Source organism: Macaca thibetana, chromosome 11 (assembly GCF_024542745.1).
Source record: "Macaca thibetana thibetana isolate TM-01 chromosome 11, ASM2454274v1, whole genome shotgun sequence".
Taxonomy (NCBI): Eukaryota; Metazoa; Chordata; class Mammalia; order Primates; family Cercopithecidae; genus Macaca; species Macaca thibetana.
In genome coordinates, this window is record NC_065588.1 from 25,231,378 (window position 1) to 25,252,348 (window position 20,971).

General features: G+C 37.7%; 1 protein-coding gene across 11 annotated transcripts in view; it reads right to left on the bottom strand.

Moving 5' to 3' along the window:
• The window catches only part of DNAI7 (dynein axonemal intermediate chain 7), an 81,297-nt gene that overhangs the window by 14,840 nt on the left and 45,486 nt on the right, over positions 1-20,971 (bottom strand). For all 11 annotated transcript variants that reach the window (XM_050746670.1, XM_050746675.1, XM_050746672.1 and 8 more), the window contains one exon: positions 363-438. In XM_050746670.1, the coding sequence (XP_050602627.1) occupies positions 363-438 (76 nt within the window). The remainder of the gene's footprint in view (positions 1-362; positions 439-20,971) is intronic.

The following is a 20,971-nucleotide window of genomic DNA, read 5'->3' on the forward strand; positions in this document are numbered from 1 at the left end:
ATGGAATTATACAACTGCTTTAAAAAGTGAGGTTACCAATGTATTCTTAGAATAATGTTTAATATTCATTTATATGAAATATATATTGAGTTCTATGTATGTAACTTATTGTTAGGTGGCAGAAAAGTATTCTCAACAAAAACATTTGTATAATATAATCTCATAGTTTTATCAGAAATTAAGAGAGACAGGGATAAATTGAGCAAAGAAATCTGTTAACACTATTAGAAAAGGGACTATGAAGAATTTTCACTTTAAATATATTTTTGCAATGTCTGAATATTTTAAACCATGATCCTGTATTTCTTCTGTAAGAAGAAAACCTCAATAAAGTTAAATTCTTAAAATGTAATTTAGAATACCTGCTGAAACAGTTTCACTTAATACTTTCATCTCTAGTTCACATTTTATGGCTTCAGATTCTTCCTCAGCAGAACTCTGTAAAAAACCACAGACATATGAGTGTGATTGTCAGTGTCTACAGAGCACAGTTATTGTCTTTGTGTTCCAGTACTCACTTCAGATGTCTGGTACCTTAATTCTAGGGCCGAAAACCCCAAACTGATACTTGCTCTACCATAAAACTGGACTCAAAAGCAATATTTTAAAGAGCAACTAAAATCTCCACAAAACTTCACAAGGACAAGAAGCTATCCTGCTCAGATTCTCTGCTGAAAACCCTTAAGTGTAAAAGATGGAGATTAGGAAGCAATACAAGCTATAAAAAATATTATTTATATTTGCATTTTGGTTTATCCAGGAGATAGATTTTGCTTACATTTGATAATCAGCTCTGATAGAGTCATCCCAAAGCCTGCTTTGGGGTAAGTCTCTCAAGGAAATTAAAGATGTTGCACCTCAAGTAATGTAGAAGATAGTATCTCATTGTACTCTAGTGCAGTAAAAATAATCTAGACTTTATGTCTAAATCTGCCACTTACTTTTCTGACCTTGAGCAAGTCATTTAACTATTATGAGCCTCAAATTCCTGATGTAATGATAACATATTTGGTATTTAACTGTGTATCAGATATATAACACATCTTGCAAACAATCCGAAGAATAAGGAAACTGAAGCTGAGGGAGATAACTGTTTTAAGGGTCAAATAAGATAATGGAAATAAAAGAACTTTGGGTAATGTAAAGCACTAGACAAATGCAGTGTTGCTAGTATAAAAATTGTGTGTGTGTGTGTGTGTGTGTACGCTAATACTTGCAAATTGAATGACATCCAGTAAACTTCATTTGACTTCAGGTAGTACCTGTACTTCTGCAGCAACAGAATAACCTTATACCAGAGTTCTAGTCAGAAATTTAAAACTAGTTATTCCCATGACTCTTAACCATCATACACAGACAAGTCCCCCACAGTAAACTAGTCTTTCCCATCTCTCATCACCATATTGCCCCATGTGTCTTCCTCCTGACCAGCTTTAACACTATTGCATTCTCTGCAAACCCTTTCCATCATGCCTCTGAACCCTCTCCCTTGTTTATTCATTCAAAAAAAAAATTACAGAGCTCCTAAATAGTAGTGGCATTGCTAGACACTGGCAATAAAAGACAAGGTCCCTGACATAAGGAACTTCCAGTCTATTAGGGAAGCAAGTAAACAAATGGTTGTATTTTTGTGAGTGTTGTAGTAGAAAGTAAGGGATCCACAATAGGAGTACAAGGAAGAAGAGTTAATTATGTGGGAAAATGGGTGGATGAACAGGCAACACCTCTCTTACCTAAAGGTAGTAAGTTTGAACTAATTTTTTTTTAAAACTTTTATTTTAGGTTCGAGGATACATGTGAAGACTTGTTGTATAGGCAAACTCAGGTCGCAGGGGTTTGTTGTACAGATTATTTCATCACCAAGGTATTAAGCCTAGTACCCAATAGTTATTTTTCTGCTCCTTGTTCTCCTCCCACCCTCTACTCCTAAGTACGCCCCAGTGTCTGCTGTTCTCTTCTTTGTGTTCATGAGTTCTCATCATTTAGTTCCCACTTATAAGTGAGAACATGTGGTATTTGGTTTTCTGTTCCTGCATTAGTTTGCTAAGGATAATAGCCTTCAGCTCCATCCATGTTCCTGCAAAAGACATGATCTCATTCTTTCGTATGGCTGCACAGTATTCCATGGTGTATATGTACATTTTCTTTATCTAATCTGTCACTGATGGGCATTTAGAGATTGATTCCGTGTCTTTGCTATTGTGAATAGTGCTATAGTGAACATTCACGTTCACGTGTCCTTATGGTAGAATGATTTATATTTCTCTGGGTATGTACCCAGTAATGGGATTGCTGGGTCAAATGGTAATTCTGCTTTTAGCTCTTTGAGGAATCACCATATTGCTTTCCACAATGGTTGAACTAATTTACACTCCCACCAACAGTGTGTAAGTGTTCCCTACACAACCTCACCAGCAACTTTTAGTTTTTGACTTTTTAGTAGTAGCCATTCTGACTGGTGTGAGATGGTATCTCATTGTCGTTTTGATTTACATTTCTCTAATGATCAGTGATATTGGGCTTCTTTTCATATGCTTCTAGGCCACACATATGTCTTTTGAAAAGTGCCTATTCATGTCCTTTGCCCACTTTTTAATAGGGTTGTTTTTCTCTTCTAAATTTGTTTAAGTTCCTTATAGATGCTGGATATTAGACCTTTGCTAGATGCATAGTTTGCAAATATTTTCTGTCATTCTGCAGGCTGTTTACTCTGTTGATAGTTTCTTTTGCTGTGCAGAAACTCTTAAGTTTAATTAGATGCCACTTATCAATTTTTGCTTTTGTTGCAATTGCGTTTGGTGTCTTTTTCATGAAATCTTTGCCCATCCTATGTCCAGGATTGCATTGCCTGGGTTGTCTTCCAGGGTTTTTATAGTTTTGGGTTTTACATTTAAGTCTTTCATCCATATTGAGCTGATTTTTGTAAACAGTGTAAGAAAGGGGTACAGTTTCAATCTTCTGTATATGGCTAGCCAGTTATCCCAGAACCATTTTTATTGAACAGGGAGTCTTTTCCCCACTGTTTGTTTTTGTCAGCTTTGTTGAAGATAAGATGTTTGCAGATGTGTGGCCTTATTTCTGGTCTCTCTTACCTGTTCCATTAGTCTATGTGCCTGTTTTTGTACCAGTACCATGCTGTTTTGGTTACTGTAGACCTGTAGTATACTTTGAAGTCAGGTAACATGATGCTTGCAGGTTTGTTGGACTAAATATTGAAAGAGAATTATTAATAGATCCTCCCCCAAAAATGGTGGGAGAGAATTCTAATGTGAGTGAAAAGCATGAAGCAAAACAGGGTTCCAAGCACTCCAAGTGGTCAGGTATAGCTGGAGTGAGGCATGCCAGGAGGGTGTAAAGATCTGAGGCTGGAGAAATGCCAGATTGTGGAGAGCTTTGAATGCCACTCTAAAGACTTTAGAATTTCTCCTATGGGTAAAGGAAAGCTCATAAAAGGCCTTCAGTAGGAACCTAATGTGAAGATATTTGCATTTGGAAAGAGTATTCTGGCAGCCACCAGATCAATGGGCTGCTCAGTGAAGTGCTAGAAGTCCAATGTAGAGACGATCAGGACCTACCCAAGGCAGAAGCAACCAGGGCCACTAGATGGAGCTTATAGGAAAGATGATAAGGAATTAAAAACCTAACTTGAAGAGGGACTGGATATAAAAGTAAAGCAAAGGAGAGGCTAAGGCTGATGTTCAGGTGTTGGATTTAGGTAATTAAGGTAGAGGGTGATAACAATTAGCACAAAAAAAAAAAAAAAAAGAAAAGAAAAAGAAAAGGAGGACGAAGGACAGGTTTGGGGGAAAAGTAATGAATTTGATTGTGGAATGTTGAATTTGAGGTCCCTGTGGGAGAGCCAGGTAGCCTTTGGCATTATTTACCTTTAAAAACCAAGTTGCACTTATTTCTTACAGGGAGGATTATGATCCATAAAAATACCAAAGATATCAGACCAATAGGCAAGTCAGTCTAATTCATATCTTCAAAAAGTTGAGAACTCTTCAAAGAGTTTAGACCAAACTGGCTTCTTATCTTGAAGGAACACTGGGAATTCAGACTTTCTCACCAGAACTTTTCCCCTGATAAACACGAGTACTTCACCTCAGCACGCAACAACAGGAATTTATCACTTTCAATATTACCACATCATAAAGAGGATATTCTTGCATATGACACATTGTCTTTACATAAGTCAATTTTTTTAAAATTTGTATTACTCTTTAGCTCAACTGACTCTTTTCTGAAGTTAGACTTCTAGAAAGATGCAATGAGTGAACTTACACTCTAGCACAAGCTCCTTAATTTTGATAACTACTCTAGAATGTTTTCCTGTAACTGCAACAGTATCATCAGAACGTGCTCCTGCACAAAAACTTCAAATCTCATTTGCTGACAATACGGGTATAATGTATAAGTTTTGTATGTTATAATAATAATAAACTCCTTGTGTTTGTTAGCAATGAAGCCGAAAAAATACTTCTTTATTCCTATTTTCATCATGTTTTACATCTGGTAATGAAGGTCCTCTTTCATCACAATTCTTTTACAAAATTGGGTGTTTTCTAAGTATTTTTTTCTTCTAGATAAACTTTAAGAGTATTTTGTCAAGCCTCAAAAATTGACAACTGGAATTTTTACCTCAATTGTATTAAATTTATAGACATAATAGATTGAGAATAAATAACAATTTCTAAAAGATGTTTGCTTGGAAATTTTGACAGAATATGAATCAGAGAAGGTAGTTAAAGTAACTTTTCAATAATATCTTGGCTCAATGTATACAAGAACTGGTTTATAACATGAAAGAATGTCACGGGACACTAGCAAATAATTTTCATTGCAACTTGATAAATGCACAGATATTATAACACAGAAATTCCTTAGTAAATGTGCAATTTGAATTTGATATAAAAACATAACCTATCATTAATAGGTAGATCAATAAAAACAATATAGATTCCAGAAATAGATCATAGGATTCACTTGAAAATTTAGCATATGGCATTTCAGATCAATGGAAAAAGCCTAGGTTTATATGGTATGTGTTTTGAGACAGCTGGCTAAGATTTGCAATAAAATAAATTTAGATTCATTCTTCTCACTTTACATTAAAATAAATTCCAGATGGTAAGATTCAAATGTAAAAACAAAACTAAACCAATCAAAAGCTACAAAAATCATGAAAGTATTGGAAGAGAATATATGAAACTGATGCCAACAATTATTAATGAAGTAAATGATCTTGGTAATATCTGCAAAATGTCAGCACTGAACACAAGTTTGACAGAATGTCTTGAATTTTATTATCCATCAACAGAAGATCTATGCAAAAGAAATTCATTGATCTGAAATATACTTTTTCATCAGAAGATAATTTCAGTTTTACTATGACTCAAAATAAATTATTGGAACTGATTCTTGATAAGGAATTGAAAATGAATTTTGAAAATACAGCATTAATTAAGAATAATTATCCTGAGACTACTGGTCTCATTCATTCCAGTGATAGTCCCCAAACATAAGCTAGTGATGCTCTGTAGGTCACACACATTGTGTACTGCTTGACTGCACAAGTTCAGAACATAACATGCACATGAACATGTACGTGGAGCTGTGCCTGACTTTCCTCTGTACTCCAGGTTCACATTTGCCTACCTGTCATTTCCACTTGCGTCCCCCAAACCTACCATGACCCAAACAGAACTCTGTTTCACAGCCACTCTCAACTGGTTTCACTCTATTCCTGTTCATCTCTGTAAACTGTACCACCACATGCCTCATTTCTCAAAATAAAAACTCAGTTAGACATATTTTACCTCCAAAACATCTCCCAAACATATTCATCTTTCTACAGCTCTTACTGCAACCTCTGTCAGAACCACCATGGCTTCTTATTACTTACCAGTACTACTGAACTAGATACTGTGCTTTTATTCTGGCCCCTCACAATTTTTTCTCTATACAGTAGCCAGAATAACCTTTCAGAACCATACATCACATCATGTCACACTCCTACTTACCACCCTCTAATGGCTCCCCACTGCATTTATAATAAAAGCCTAAATTCTCACTCTGGCCTGCAAAGCCTGACTTTATCTGGCTTGTGCCTCCTTTTCCAACTTTATTACATACCAATTTGCTTCTTGCCCATCATACATCAGTCGCTGGCCCTCCTTCTCACTTGTCTTATGACTTCTGCAATAATTGTGACTGAAGACTACTTTTACCTTCATCATTTTTTTTTTTTTTTTTTTTTTGAGACGGAGTCTCGCTCTGTCGCCCAGGCTGGAGTGCAGTGGCCGGATCTCAGCTCACTGCAAGCTCCGCCTCCCGGGTTCACGCCATTCTCCCGCCTCAGCCTCCCGAGTAGCTGGGACTACAGGCGCCCGCCACCACGCCCGGCTAGTTTTTTGTGTGTTTTTTAGTAGAGATGGGGTTTCACCGTGTTAGCCAGGATGGTCTCGATCTCCTGACCTCGTGATCCGCCCGTCTCGGCCTCCCAAGGTGCTGGGATTACAGGCTTGAGCCACCGCGCCCGGCCTACCTTCATCATTTTATAGCTGATTCTTTCTTGTCATCTGGGTCTCAGCTAAATAATACGCCATCAAACAGGTCCTCCCTAACAACGGAATGTAAAGTCACTCCCAGTTTAATCCTGTTTAATTCTGTGCATAAATGATTACTATATGGTATTTGCTACTTTTTCTTATTTATTGTTAATTTCTCTTAACTTGCATGTAAATTATAAGAGAAGGAGCCTTATTTGTCCTTTGGCCATCCTCCCCTGAGGGCCAGAATGGTGCCTACCACATAGAGGTAGGCATATGATAAATATTCAGTAAGTGAGTAAGGAAATCAGAACAACTCTCAGGGTATGACCTGGAAATGCACTGAAAACATACATTTGTGGCAGGTTAAAGGTTGTTGAATGTTAAGGAGCTCTGATGCTAGGTTTTTTATATAACCTATTCCCATGGATTTTTAATTTGTCCATGATTATCACAAAACATCCCAAATTACTCAGGCTATTTCATGTCTCCATACTTTTCCCTCTGGCCAGAATAACTTCCTTTCCTTCCTAGCTAAACTTCTCCATGCTACACTGAAAGATTCAGCTCATGCTACCTCACGAGAGAAGACTTCCAATCTGTTCATTTGTTTTTATTTTGGGTTTATTTTGATCTCCTTTTTTGTTGTTTTTGTTTTTGTTTGAGATGGAGTTTCACTCTTGTTGCCCAGGCTAGAGTACAATGGCGCAATCTCGGCTCACCACAACTTCTACCTCCTGGGTTCAAATGATTCTCCTGCCTCAGCCTCCTGAGTGGCTACGATTACAGGCACCTGCCACCACACCAGCTAATTTTGTATTTTTAGTAGAGATGGGGTTTCTCCGTGTTGGTCAGGCTGGTCTCAAACTCCCGACCCTCAGGTGATCCCCCTGGCTTGGCCTCCCAAAGTGCTGGGATTACAGGCATGAGCCACCATGCCCAGCCTATTTTGATATCTTAACCCCCAAGTAGAATCTCTCTCATTGCACATATTAGAATATATGGTAACTCTTCTAATCCACAAGATTGTTAGCTCATTAAAAACAAGATCGTGTTGAATCCCTTATCAATTGCAGGTATTTAGTAAATGTTTGACAAATAACATATACATTACATATATAAAATATTTATGTTTAATCCTGTATATATTTGTTTAAACTATCTTAAAGCCAGAGACTACTTTAACTTTTAAAAGTTCAAAGACCCACATACTATCATGCATGCCCTTTAGATCACTAATGTAGTTCTGAAGGTAATTCTCATTAAAAATTAATTTCTCGCAAATGTGCTACACTTAAATTAGGTTTTTCTAAAAAGTTTGCATGATATAGTAATTGGGAAGACAGTATTACCCAATACCTATAATATTATTAGTATTACACATTTAAATGATCTAAAATGTGGTATTAAGAGCCCTCTAGTGGCACAGTTCTTGCTGCACTCATGAAAAAGAAAACAACGTGTACATCTTCTAATGTAAGAGATTTAAATTTTTAAATGACCAAAATACTAAATATTTGTTATTTGTGATTATCTGACGTATCAAACATAACTCATATATTGTGGGCCATAATTGCCTGCATTATTATATTTGCCTTGTATCAGTCTCTAAAGTCAATGTAAAGATATAAAAAATATAAGATTTATAATAAAATATGATAACCTAAAATTGTGAGGTAAGCATTTTACCCCCAACCAAAAAAAAAAAAAAAAAAACCTGGAAAAATACAGAATTTTTTCTCTAAATCCGAAACATAGTTAAGTTTGCCTACTGATCTTACATGTAGTCCCTAATTTACACATACACACAAAAGTTGAGTATCATGAATTTATATGGCAGTTTAAAACATTTAGAAAACATTTTGTCACACACAAATTGTTATGTGTCACGAATGAAATTTAGGGTTATGTTAGTTCCCCTGTAGCCGTGATTATATAGGAATACAAACTTAACCACTGTCTGTAACTATTGCTTCAAATGCACACTGAGTTCCAACTGGAATAGGAGGAGCACACCTTTCCTAAGGCTGCTGTAGTGACAGCAAGAATCTTCCTATCACCACATACTATGCTGGATCACTAAAGGGGTGGAGGATCAGAACTGCAGAGGAGAAGAGTCCCAAGAATCCCCAGTGACCAGCTTGCAGAATCCATAAAGGTAGCAGAAATGATCTCCAGCACACCCAACTGTAATGAAGAGGATCTTAAGTATCTCTCAATAGACAGGATAACTTTGAGGAGGATAGTGGTTGAAATCCCCAATTTATGTAGGCTGCTCACAATAAATCAGACTCAAGTCAGGGCCTGCTTTTCATCACTTAAACATCCATTCATTCACTTCTTCCTTCATTCAATAAACATTCATTGAGCCCTTATGAGCTCTATTCTCTCTGCTTAAATATGAAGTCTATCAAGCAATTCTTGTCCTCAAGATCATAATTTAGTGTTTAAGGTAAGAATTCTAATAATTAAACAGAATGACAAGAGCATAGTGGACGGACATCTAATTTAATCTGAGGAAACGGAGGATTCTATGGAGATAAAATTTAAGGTAAGTTTTGAATCAAGACAAGTAGAAGTTAGGTACAGGAATTAGTGTGATGGGAAGAAGGGCATTTCACCTCAGCACAGAGGCTTATCATGAACTTTCCCCCTTTAAAGCCAAAATGGGAAACACATTGTTTCATTTCCTATGAGGAAAGTAATGTGTGTTCAGTACTTATTTATTGAAAATCCAAATAATACAATAGAGTACAGAGAATAAAAAAATCACTGATAATATACCACCATCCCATCCTTCTCTTGTTCTTCCCCCACCACCAAAAGATAACCACTCTTTGGTAGAGAGGCTTCTAGATTTTTTCTGTGCATTCAAAAAAACAGAATCGTATTGATAAGAGAGTTTTAACTTTAAAAAAAATTTAACAATACATCCTAGGCATCTTTCTATAGAAAAGTATATAAAATCTTTGTCATTTTAAATGATAAAATATCCAAATATCCAAACCAACTAGTATTGTTTGGATATTTTATAATTTTTTAATTTGTGGACTGTTTCTGCTACTATAAAAAAAACTTCAATGAACATCTTGGCACAATCATTTTTATTTATTTTGTTCTATTATTTTCTAATAATAAATTACTATAAGTAAAATCACTAATCATAGGCATGTTTACATGGTGCCAAATAAGGATTGTACAGATTTACTTTTCTAGTAACAGTATGTGAAGATGCCTGCCTGCTTAATCTGATAGGAAAACAAATGACCTTTTTTTTTCTAATTTGATTACTTATTTGGTTCAGTACATTTTTATATTTTTATTGGCTAGTTGTATTTCTTTTCTCAACTGCCTGCTCATGTCCTTTGCTTAATTTTATATTAAGAAATTGTCTTCTCACTGATGTGTACAAATTCTTTATATTAGGGTATGAACCCTTTGTCATGTATGTTGAAACATTTTTCTCAGTCTGTTATTTGCCTTTCAGCTTTGTTTATAATGAGGTTTATGGGGCTACACAAATATTTGAATCCAATCTCTTTTTCATTCATGCTTTTGGTTTTGATGCATTGATAAGTAAGAAACGTCTTGTTAGTAAAGATAAGTTTCCTATGTCCTCTTCAAATACTTTCATTATTTTAATAATTTTTGAATAGTTTAGTTTGTTTTTATATTGGAAACTATGGTTTGTTGTTTTTTTTTTAGTCTTTAGGGTAAAGTGAAAATCAAATTTATTTTAAATCGTAGTCAGCTGCACCAGCACCAATTATTATATCAAACTCATCCTGTCCATTCTCGGCTTCTGAAGCTTCTTTTATACAGATATTACACTTCCTATTTCTACCCATCATCTCTCATTCTTTTTCCCTGACAAATCCCATCAAATGATCTCTGTCTTCCTCTTCTGAGCTGCTGATTGTCTTTATAAATCTAGTGATTTTTGCTCCCTGCAGTCTACTCACACTTACAAAAGGCAGTTTACACTGTTCAGAATCTGTGGAAAGTGTAGGCCCATCCGACAAGTAGTTTTGCGTTGGGGGATTCTTCGCTCTAGGCAGTCACCCACCACCCTTCCCGCTTCAGCACAGAAGATGGCCTCCCCCTCCTGCCCTGGCACACTTCACCAGTACTATGGGGTTCTTCTGCTTCTGTGGAAATCATACATACTTCAGCCTTATTCATATTCGCATTTTCCGAATGCTGTGGGGTTTTCGGCAGAAGGATAGAGCACACGTACATAAGCATAAGCATCTGCACATGTGTCTGGTGGTGGTCAGAAGATTTGTTCCTGGAAATGAGGGTGCTGAGTCAATGTTACTCTCATTTTCTAGGCAATCACCTGTCTCTTTCTAAATCCCCTGATATACGGTTCCTCCAGCCAGGTTCCTGTATCTACCATTCACACAATTCTTACCATTCACAGACTTGGGACAAGTTTTCATTGCCTTTTATAAAGTAAAATTATTTCTGCCATATCACTAATTGCCTGCTGATCTTTATTTGAGGTTTCTTGGACTATGTATTTGTTTTGTTTTTATTGTTTTTGAGACAGGGTCCTGCAGTCTTGCCTAAACTTGAGGGCGGTGGCATGATCACTGCTAACTGCAGCCTTGACCTCCCGGGCTCAGGCAATCTCAGGGTTCCTAGCAACTCGAACTATAGGCATATGCCACCACATCTGGCTACTTTTTTTTATTTTTAGTCCAGCTGAGGTCTCGCTATGTTGCTCAGGCTGGTCTTGAATTCCTGAGCTCAAGGGATCCTCTTGTTTAGGCCTGCCTATAATCTCTACTGAGATTATAAACTTGAGCCACTGCACCCAGCCTAGAATATGTATTTGAACATAGACTCAAATTTGATAAAATGTGCATCTTACCACTCACTATAATGGTTTTCCTTGGCATACTTTTTTGAGACAGAGTCTCACTCTATCACACAAGCTAGAGTGCAGTGGCACGATCTCGGCTCATTGCAACCTCTGCCTCCCAGATTCAAATGATTCTCGTGCCTCAGCCTCCCGAGCAGCTGGGATTACACGCACATGCCACTATGCTCAGCTAATCTTTGTACTTTTAATAGAGATGGGGATTCACCATGTTGGCCAGGCTGATCTCAAATTCCTGATCTCAGGTGATCCACCTGCCTCAGCCTCCCAAAGTGTTGGGATTACAGGCGTGAGCCACTGCGCCCGGCCTCCTTGGTGTACTTTTGTGGCACTTTCAACATCATCATTTGCATATCTTTATTCATCACTTTAACCTAAAATGGTTCAATATAACATTAAATAATAACAAAAACTGGATGTAGTTAAATTCATTGGTAAGGGCCATTCAAACTAAGAAAAGCTTAGTTTGGTACTTTCAGGCCCACTAGCTCTCTACAGTAATTGATGACGAATGTTGAGAAGAAGATATAAATTCACTATTCAGTCAGTATTGTAGTAGGTTCATATGCTTATATATTTAATATAAAACTATTGCCAGACTTACAAGAAACACGGCAGATACAAGGCAGGACTAACTTGCAGCTCCCACTTGGACAGACAGAACAGTGTATGGAGACTCATATTGTGAACTTTTGCTCCAGGAACTGCTGCAGGAACACAGCAGGAAAACTGAAATAATTCACAGACTGAAAGAAGCGCTTGCCACTGCAAAGTCCGTGAGACAGCTGAAATACTGTGAGTGTCCAAAGTGTGAGGGGGGATATTCTGCCTCCAAACACACATCCTCCCTGGGGAACCTGAAAATCCAGATCATGGGAGAAGGATTTAACCTTAACTAGAACGGAAATGGATTTAGAAAGCCAAATGAAGTAGAAGAAGCAGTGGGAAGAGTCCGGGAGGTGCTCCTGGTCTCCAGGGAAGCCATTTCTGACTTTATCTCACAGGGGTCCTTAGGGAGAGCTGCCAGTGGAACTGGGGAAGGACCACAGGGAGAAGGAAACTTCTAGCTGAACTTTGCAATAATTTCCACCAAGTACAAATTTTCCTGGGCAGGATCCAGGAACGGGGGATCAAGGGTGGTGGGGGGCAGTGAGAAATGGGAAGTACAGACACAAGCACAGAAGCCACAGAGGGCAGGGAGGTCACAGTCTGAAAGCCCTGCTTGCTTTCTTAGCAGGGAGGCTTGTAGCCTGGGGCAAGATCTCAGCCCTCCTCATTGGTTGCCTGAATATAAACTCAGTAGCTGTTGGTGGGGCATGGTGGGAGCGAGACTGGCCTTGCTGGATGTGTAGGAGCTCGGTGAGGCCCATCACTGCTGACTTTCCCCCACCTCCCTGGCGACCTGTATGACACAGCAGAGGCAGCCATAATCCCCCTGGGAGCATAACTGCACTGGCCTGAGAAGCATACCCGCATCCACCAGAGCAGATACAGCAACTCCCGCCCAAGGAGAGTCAGAGCCCAGACATGCCCATACCTGCCTCCACCTGATGGTCTTTCTTTACCTACCCTGGTAGCCAAAGGCAAAAGACATAATCTTTTGGGAGCTCTATGGTCCCATCCATCACCTGAGAAACCTGAATACTTATCCAGATTACCTTAGGGCAAGCTTGTATCCTCCCACACTACCACAGCTGATGCCCTTTTGAAAGCGCCACCTCCTGGCTGGAGGCCAGTGAACAGCTACCACACCAGCATTTGCGAAAACCAGTGCACTAAACCAAACTACAACCAAGAACCCTCAGAGTCCACTTCATTCCCCTGCTACGTTCACTAGAGCAGGTTCTGGTATCTACAGTTGAGAGCTTGGAAGATGAGTCATACCACAGGACTCTTTGCAGAGACTCCACAATACCAGCCTGGAGCCTGGTAGCTCCACTGGGTGGATAGACCCAGAAAAGCAATAATAGTAACTGCAGTCTGGCTCTCAGGAAGCCTCATCTGTAGGGGAAGGGGGAGAGCACATCAAGGGATCACCCCACGGGACAAATGAATCTGAACAGCAGCCCTTGAGCCCCAGATCTTTCCTCTCATACAGTCCAGCCAAGTTAGTAGGAACCAGAAAAACAATTCTGGTAATATGAAAAAGCAAGGTTCTTTAACACCCCCAAAATATCACACTAGCTCACCAGCAGTAGATCCAAACCAAGAAAAAAAATCTCTGAATTGCCACAAAAAGAATTCAGAAGGTCGATTATTAGGCTACTCAAGGAGTCATCAGAGAAAGGTGAAAACCAACTTAAAGAAAATTGCAAAAATGATACAGGCTATGGATTAAAAAATCTCCAGATAAATGGCATAAATAAAAAACAATCACAACTTCTGGAAAAGAAAGACACACTTAGAGGAATGCAAAATACACTGGAAAGTTTTCAACAATGGAACTAAACAAATAGAAGAAAGAACTTCAAAGTTTGAAGACAGGCTTTTGAATTAACCCAATCCAACAATGACAAAGAAAAAATAATTTTAAAAAATGAACAAAGCCTCCAAGAAGTCTGGGATTATGTAAACAACCAAATTAAAGAATAACTGGTGTTCCCAAGGAAAAAGAGAAATCTAAAAGTGTGGAAAATATATTTGAAAGAATAATCCAGGAAAACTTCCCGGTTTTGCTAGAGATCTAGACATCCAAATACAAGAAGCTCAAAGAATGCCTGGGAAACTTATCACAAAAAGATCATCACCTAGGCACACAGTCATCAGGTTATCTAAAGTCAAGACAAAGGAAAAAATCTTAAGAAATGTGAGGCAAAAGTACCAGGTTTAATCTGATGAAAACCTATCAGATTAAAAGCAGATTTCTCAGCAGAAACCCTACATGCTAGAAAAGAGATTGGGGTCCTATCTTTAGCCTCCTTAAACAAAATAATTATCAGCCAAGAATTTTGTATCCAGCAAAACTAAGCTCCATAAATGAAGGAAAGATAAAGTCTTTTTCAGACAAACAGATGCTAAGGGAATTTACCACTACCAAACCAGCACTACAAGAATTGCTAAAAGGAGTTTAAATCTTGCAACAAAACCTCAAAATATAACAAAATAGAACCTCCTTAATGCATAAATCTCACAGGGCCTATAAAACAATAATGCAGTGTAAAAAAAAAAAGGCAAAAAAAACACCAAGATATTCAGGCAACAACTAGCACAATGAATAGAATAGTACCTCACATCTCAATACTAACATTGGATATAAAGGGCCTAAATGCTCCACTTAAAAGATACAGAACTACAGAATGGATAAGAATTCACCAATAGGGCCAAGTGTGGCGGCTCACGCCTGTAATCCCAGCACTTTGGAAGGCCGAGGCGGATGGATCATGAGGTCAGGAAATCAACACCATCCTGGCTAACACAGTGAAACCCCATCTCTACTAAAAATACAAAAAATTAGCCAGGCGTGGTGGCGGGCACCTGTAGTCCCAGCTACTCGGGAGGCTGAGGCAGGAGAATGGCGTGAACCCAGGAGGTGGAGCTTGCAGTGAGCCAAGATCGCGCCACCGCACTCCAGCCTGGTTGACGGAGGGAGACTTTGTCTCAAAAACAAAACAAAACAAAACAAAACAAAACAAAAACCAAATCACCAACCAAGAATCTGTTGTCTCCAAGAGACTCACCTAACATGTAAACAGTCACATAAACTTAAAGGGGTGGAAAAAGATATTCCATGCAAATAGACACCAAAAGCAAGCAGGAGTAGCCATTCTTATATCAGACAAAACAGACTATAAACAGTAGCTAAAAAAGACAAAGAGGGTCACTACATAATGAAAAAAGGTCTAGTCCAACAGGAAAATATCACAATCCTAAATATATACACACCTAACACTGGAGCTCCCAAATTTATAAAACAATTACTACTAGATGTAAGAAATGAGATAGATGGCAACACAATAATAGTGGGGGACTTCAATATTCCACTGACAGCACTAGACAGGTCATCAAGACAGAAAATTAAAAAAATAATAATTAACTTAAACTATACCCTAGAACAAATGGACTTAACAGATATTTACACAACACTCTACTCGACAACTTTAGAATATACATTCTATTATTCATCAGCTCAAGGAACATTCTCCAAGATATACCATATGAGAGGCCACAAAACAAGTCTCAACGAATTTAAGAAAATCAGGCCTAGCATGGTGGCTCACACCTGTAATCCCAGCAGTTTTGCAGGCTGAGGCAGGCGGATCACCTTAGGTCAGGAGTTTGAGACCAGCCGGGCCAAATAGTGAAACTCTGTCTCTACAAAAATACAAAAGTTAGCTCGGCATGGTAGAATGTGCCCGTAATCCCAGCTACTCAGGAGGCTGAAGCAGGAGAATCACTGGAACCCGGGAGGCAGAGCTGAGATCACGCCACTGCACTCCAGCCTGGCAACAGAGTAAGACTTGGTCTCAAATAAATAAATAATTTTAAGAAAATCAAAATTATATTCAGTATTCTCTCAGACCACAGGGAATAAAATTGGAAATCAACTTTAAAAGGAACCCTCAAAACCACGCATACACATGGAAATTAAATAATCTGCTCCTAAATGATCATTGGGTCAACAATAAAATCAAGATGGAAATTAAAAAATTCTTTGAACTGAACGATAATAGTGACAAAACCTATCAAAACCTCTGGGATACAGCAAAAGTGATGCTAAGAAAATTCATAGTATTAAATAACTAAATCAAAAACTCTGAAAGAGCACAAATAGATAATCTGAAGACACACCTCAAAGAATTAGAGAAAAAAGAACAAACCAAACCCAAACCAAGCAGAAGAAAACAAATAGCCAAGATCAGAGCAGAACTAATGAAATTGAAACAAACAAACAAAATACAAAACATAAATGAAACAAAAATCTGTTTTTTGAAAAGATAAACAAAATTGATAGACCATTAGCAAGAATAACCAAGAAAAGAAGAGAGAAGATTCAAATAAGCTCAATTAGAAACAAAATGAGAAATATTACAACTGACATCACAGAAATACAAAAGATCATTCAAGGCTACTATGAACACCTTTATGCACACAAACCAGAAAACTTAAAGATGAATACATTCCGGAAAGTATACAGCTCTTCCAGAATAAAACAGAAATAAATAGAAGCTCTGAACAGACCAATGGCAAGCAGCAAGACCGAAATGGTAATAAAAAAAATTGCCAATAAAAAAAAGTCCAGAACCAGATGGATTCACAGATGAATTCTATCAGGCATTCAAAGAAAAATTGTTACTAATCCTATTGACACTATTCCAAATGATAGAGAAAGAGGGAATCCTTCCTAAATCATTCCATGGAGCCAGTATCACCCTAATACCAAAACCAGGAAAGGGCATAACGAGAAAAGAAACTACAGACCAATATCCCTGATGAACATAGATGTAAAAATCCTCAACAAAATACTAGCTAACCGAATCCAATAGCATATCAAAAAGATAATTCATGCAGCCATAAAAAAGGATGAGTTCATGTCCTTTGCAGGGACATGGATGAAGCTGCAAACCATCATTCTCAGCAAACTAACGCAAGAACAGCAAACCAAACACTGCATGTTCTCACTCATAAGTGGGAGTTGAACAATGACAACACATGGACACAGGGAGGGGGACATCACACACTGGGGCCTGTTGGAGGTGGGGGAATAGGGTTAAGGATAGCATTAGGAGAAATACCTAATGTAGATGACAGGTTGATGAGTGCAGCAAACCACTATGGCACATGTATACCTATGTAACAAACCTGCACGTTCTGCACATGTATCCCAGAACTTAAAGTATATAATAATAAATAAATTTTAAAAAAGATAATTCACCATGATCAAGTGGGTTTCATACCATGGATGCAGGAATGATTTAACATGTGCAAGTCAATAAATGTGATATACCACAGAGAATTAAAAACAAAACATATGACAAAATTCAGCATCTCTTTATGATTACAACTCTCAGCAAAATCGGCATAGAAGGGAAATGCCTTAAGCCAATAAAAGCCATCTATGACAAACCCACAGCCAACATTATACTGAATAGGGAAACACTGAAAGCATTACCCCTGAGAACTGGAACAAGACAAGGATGCCCATTTTCACCACTTCTATTCAACATAGTACTGGAAGTCCTAGCCAGAGCAATCAGACAAGAGAATAAAATGAAGGGCATCCAAATCAGTAAAGAGAAAGTCAAACTCTGTTTGCTGATAATATGACTGTACACCTAGAAAACCCTAAAGACTTATCCTAAAAGCTCCTAGATATGATAAACGAATTCAGTAAAGTTTCAGCATACAAAATCAATGTACACAAATCAGTAGCAGTGCTATACACCAACAGTGACCAAGCTGAGAATCAAATCAAGAAATCAACCCCTTTTACAATAGTTGCAAAAAAAATAAAAATAAAATAAAATACTTAGGAACATACCTAACCAAGGAGGTGAAAGACCTCTACAAGGAAAACTACAAAACACTGCCGAAAGAAATCATAGATAACACAAACAAATGGAAATACACCCCATGCTCATGGACGGGTAGAATCATATTGTGAAAATGACCATACTGCCAAAAGCAATCCACAAATTCAATGCAATTCTCATCAAAATACTATTATCATTCTTCACAGAACTAGGAAAAAAATCCTAAAATTCATATGAAACCAAAAAAGAGCCCACATAGCCAAACCAAGACTAAGCAAAAAGAACAAATCTAGAGGCATTACATTACCTGACTTCAAACTATACTAAGCTATAGTCACCAAAACAGCATGGTACTGGTATAAAAATAGGCAGATAGACCAATGGAACAGAATAGAGAACCTGGAAATAAAGGCAAATACTTACAGTCAACTGATCTTTGACAAAGCAAGCAAAAACAAAGTGGGGGAAAGGACACCTGATTCAACAAATGGTGCTGGGATAATGGGCAAGCCATGTGTAGAAAAATGAAACTGAATCCTCATCTCTCATCTTATACAAAAATCAACTCAAAATGAATCAAAGACTTAAATCTAAGACCTGAAACCATAAAAATTCTAGAAAATAACATTGGAACAACCCTTCTAGACACTGGCTTAGGCAAAGACTTCATGAACAATAGCCCAAAAGCAAATGCAAAGACAACAATGATAAATATATGGTACCTAATTAAACGAAAAAGTTTCTGCATAGCAAAAGAAATAATCAGCAGAGTAAACAGACAACTCACAGAGTGGGAGAAAATCTTCACAAACTATGCATCTGACAAAGATTATCAGATGCAGAATATCCAGAATCTATAAGAACTCAAATCAGCAAGAAAATAATAATCCCATCAAAAAATGGGCTAAGGACATGAATAGACAATTCTCAAAAGAAGATATACAAATGGTCCTGAAACATAAGAAAAAATGCTCAACATTACTAATTATTAAGGAAATTCAAATCAAAACCACAATATGATACTACCTCACTCCTGCAAACATGGCCATAATAGGCACAATGTGGCGGCTCATGCCTGTTATCCCAGCACTTTGGGAGGCCATGGCAGATGGACCATGAAGTCAGGAGAGCAAGACCATCCTGGCTAACATGGTGAAACCCTGTATCTACTAAAACTACAAAAAATTAGCCAGGTGTGGTGGCACGTGCCTGTAATCCCAGCTACTCAGGAGTCTGAGGCAAGAGAATTGCTTGAACCAGGAGGTGGAGGTTACAGTGAGCTGAGATCATGCCACTGCACTCCAGCCTGAGTGACAGAGCGAGACTCTGTCTCAAAAAAAAAAAAGAAAAAAAGCCACAATTTAAAAATTAAAAAAAATAGATGTTTGAGTGGATGTGGTGAAAAGAGAATACTTTTACACTGATGGTGGGAATGTAAACTAATACATTCCTGAAAGAACTAAAAGTAGTTCTATCATTTGATCCAGCAGTCCCAGTACTGGGTATCTGCCCAGAGGAAAATAAGTCATATGAAAAGGACACTTACACATGCATGTTTATAGCAGCACAATTTGCAATTGCAAAAATATGGAACCAGCCCAAATGCCCAGCAATCAACAAGTGGATAAAGAAAATGAGGTATATATGTACCACGGAACACCACTTAGCCATAAAAAAGAATGAAATAATGGCATTTGCAGCAACCTGGATGGAATTGGAGACCATTATTCTAAGTGAAGTAACCCAGGAGAAGAAAACCAAACATCACACGTTCTCACAAGTGGGAGCTAAGCTATGAGGATGCAAATGCGTAAGAATGATACAATGGATTTTGGGGACTCAAGGGAAGGGTGGGGGAGTGATGAGGGCTACACAATGGGTACAGTATCCACTGCTCGGGTAATGGGTGCACCAAAATCTTGGAAATCACCACTAAAGAACTTATCCATGTAACCAAATGCCACCTGTTCCCCAAAAACCTTTTGAAATAAAAAAATAAAATAAAACTACTGCCAAAATTAACAGAACTATAATGAATTATTACCATATGAGGCCACTTTGAGATAGATGCATAAGAAAAAATTGCTTTAGCCATGTAAATGCAATAGTTCAAATTATATGGTTTCAAATTATTATATCACAGTTTTAAAATCAATAATATGAAATTCTCATGTAAAACACTGACAGGTTCTTTGTTTTCAGGAATTTAAAATCACAAATCCTCCCAAATTTTATTTTACGTTAATGGGGTTTTTTATTTTATTTTACTTTATTTTACTCCATATTGAAACAATGTTACCTATTACCTATTTACGAGACCTATTTACCCATTCTTTTTTTTCCCCCTTGGAAATAAATGAGTTTGTCAAATCTAATCACATCTCATTAGCTAAAGTAAGTCACAAGGTCATGCCTAGCTTCAACATGGAGAGGAGTATAATCCTTCCATATTCCAGGAAAGGGAAGAGAACTAGAAATACTATTGTCTCTAGTAAAGCTTCTACACTACCTGAGAGTTCAAATGAAATTTTTATTTTAAAAACGATCTTATTGCCCAAAAAACATTTAAACAAAAATGACAAATTTTTAAAGAGGAATAAATCACTCGTTTCCCACCTCTCTAAAATATCAGGTATGCAGAGATTTCTGGGTTCTCATTTCCTTATGCCTTTAAATTTTTCACGTGCTTGTCATTAGAGTCTAAATACAATTTTTTTATACTTAGCATTATGTCATATCCATTTTTCTACATTGCTACAGTATTTATTATTATTATTATTATTTTTCTTTGAGATGAAGTCTCACTCTGTCACCCAGGTTGGAGTGCAATAGCACAATCTCGGCTCACTGCAACCTCCGCCTCCCAGGTTCAAGCTATTATCCTGTCTCAGCCTCCCAAATAGCTGGGATTACAAGTGTACACCACCACACCCAGCTAATTTTCTGTATTTTTAGTAGACACAGGGTTTCACCATGTTGGCCAGGCTGGTCTCGAACTCCTGACCTCAAAGTTCTGGGATTACAGGTTTGAGCCACCATGCCCAGTCTATAATTTTTGATACCAA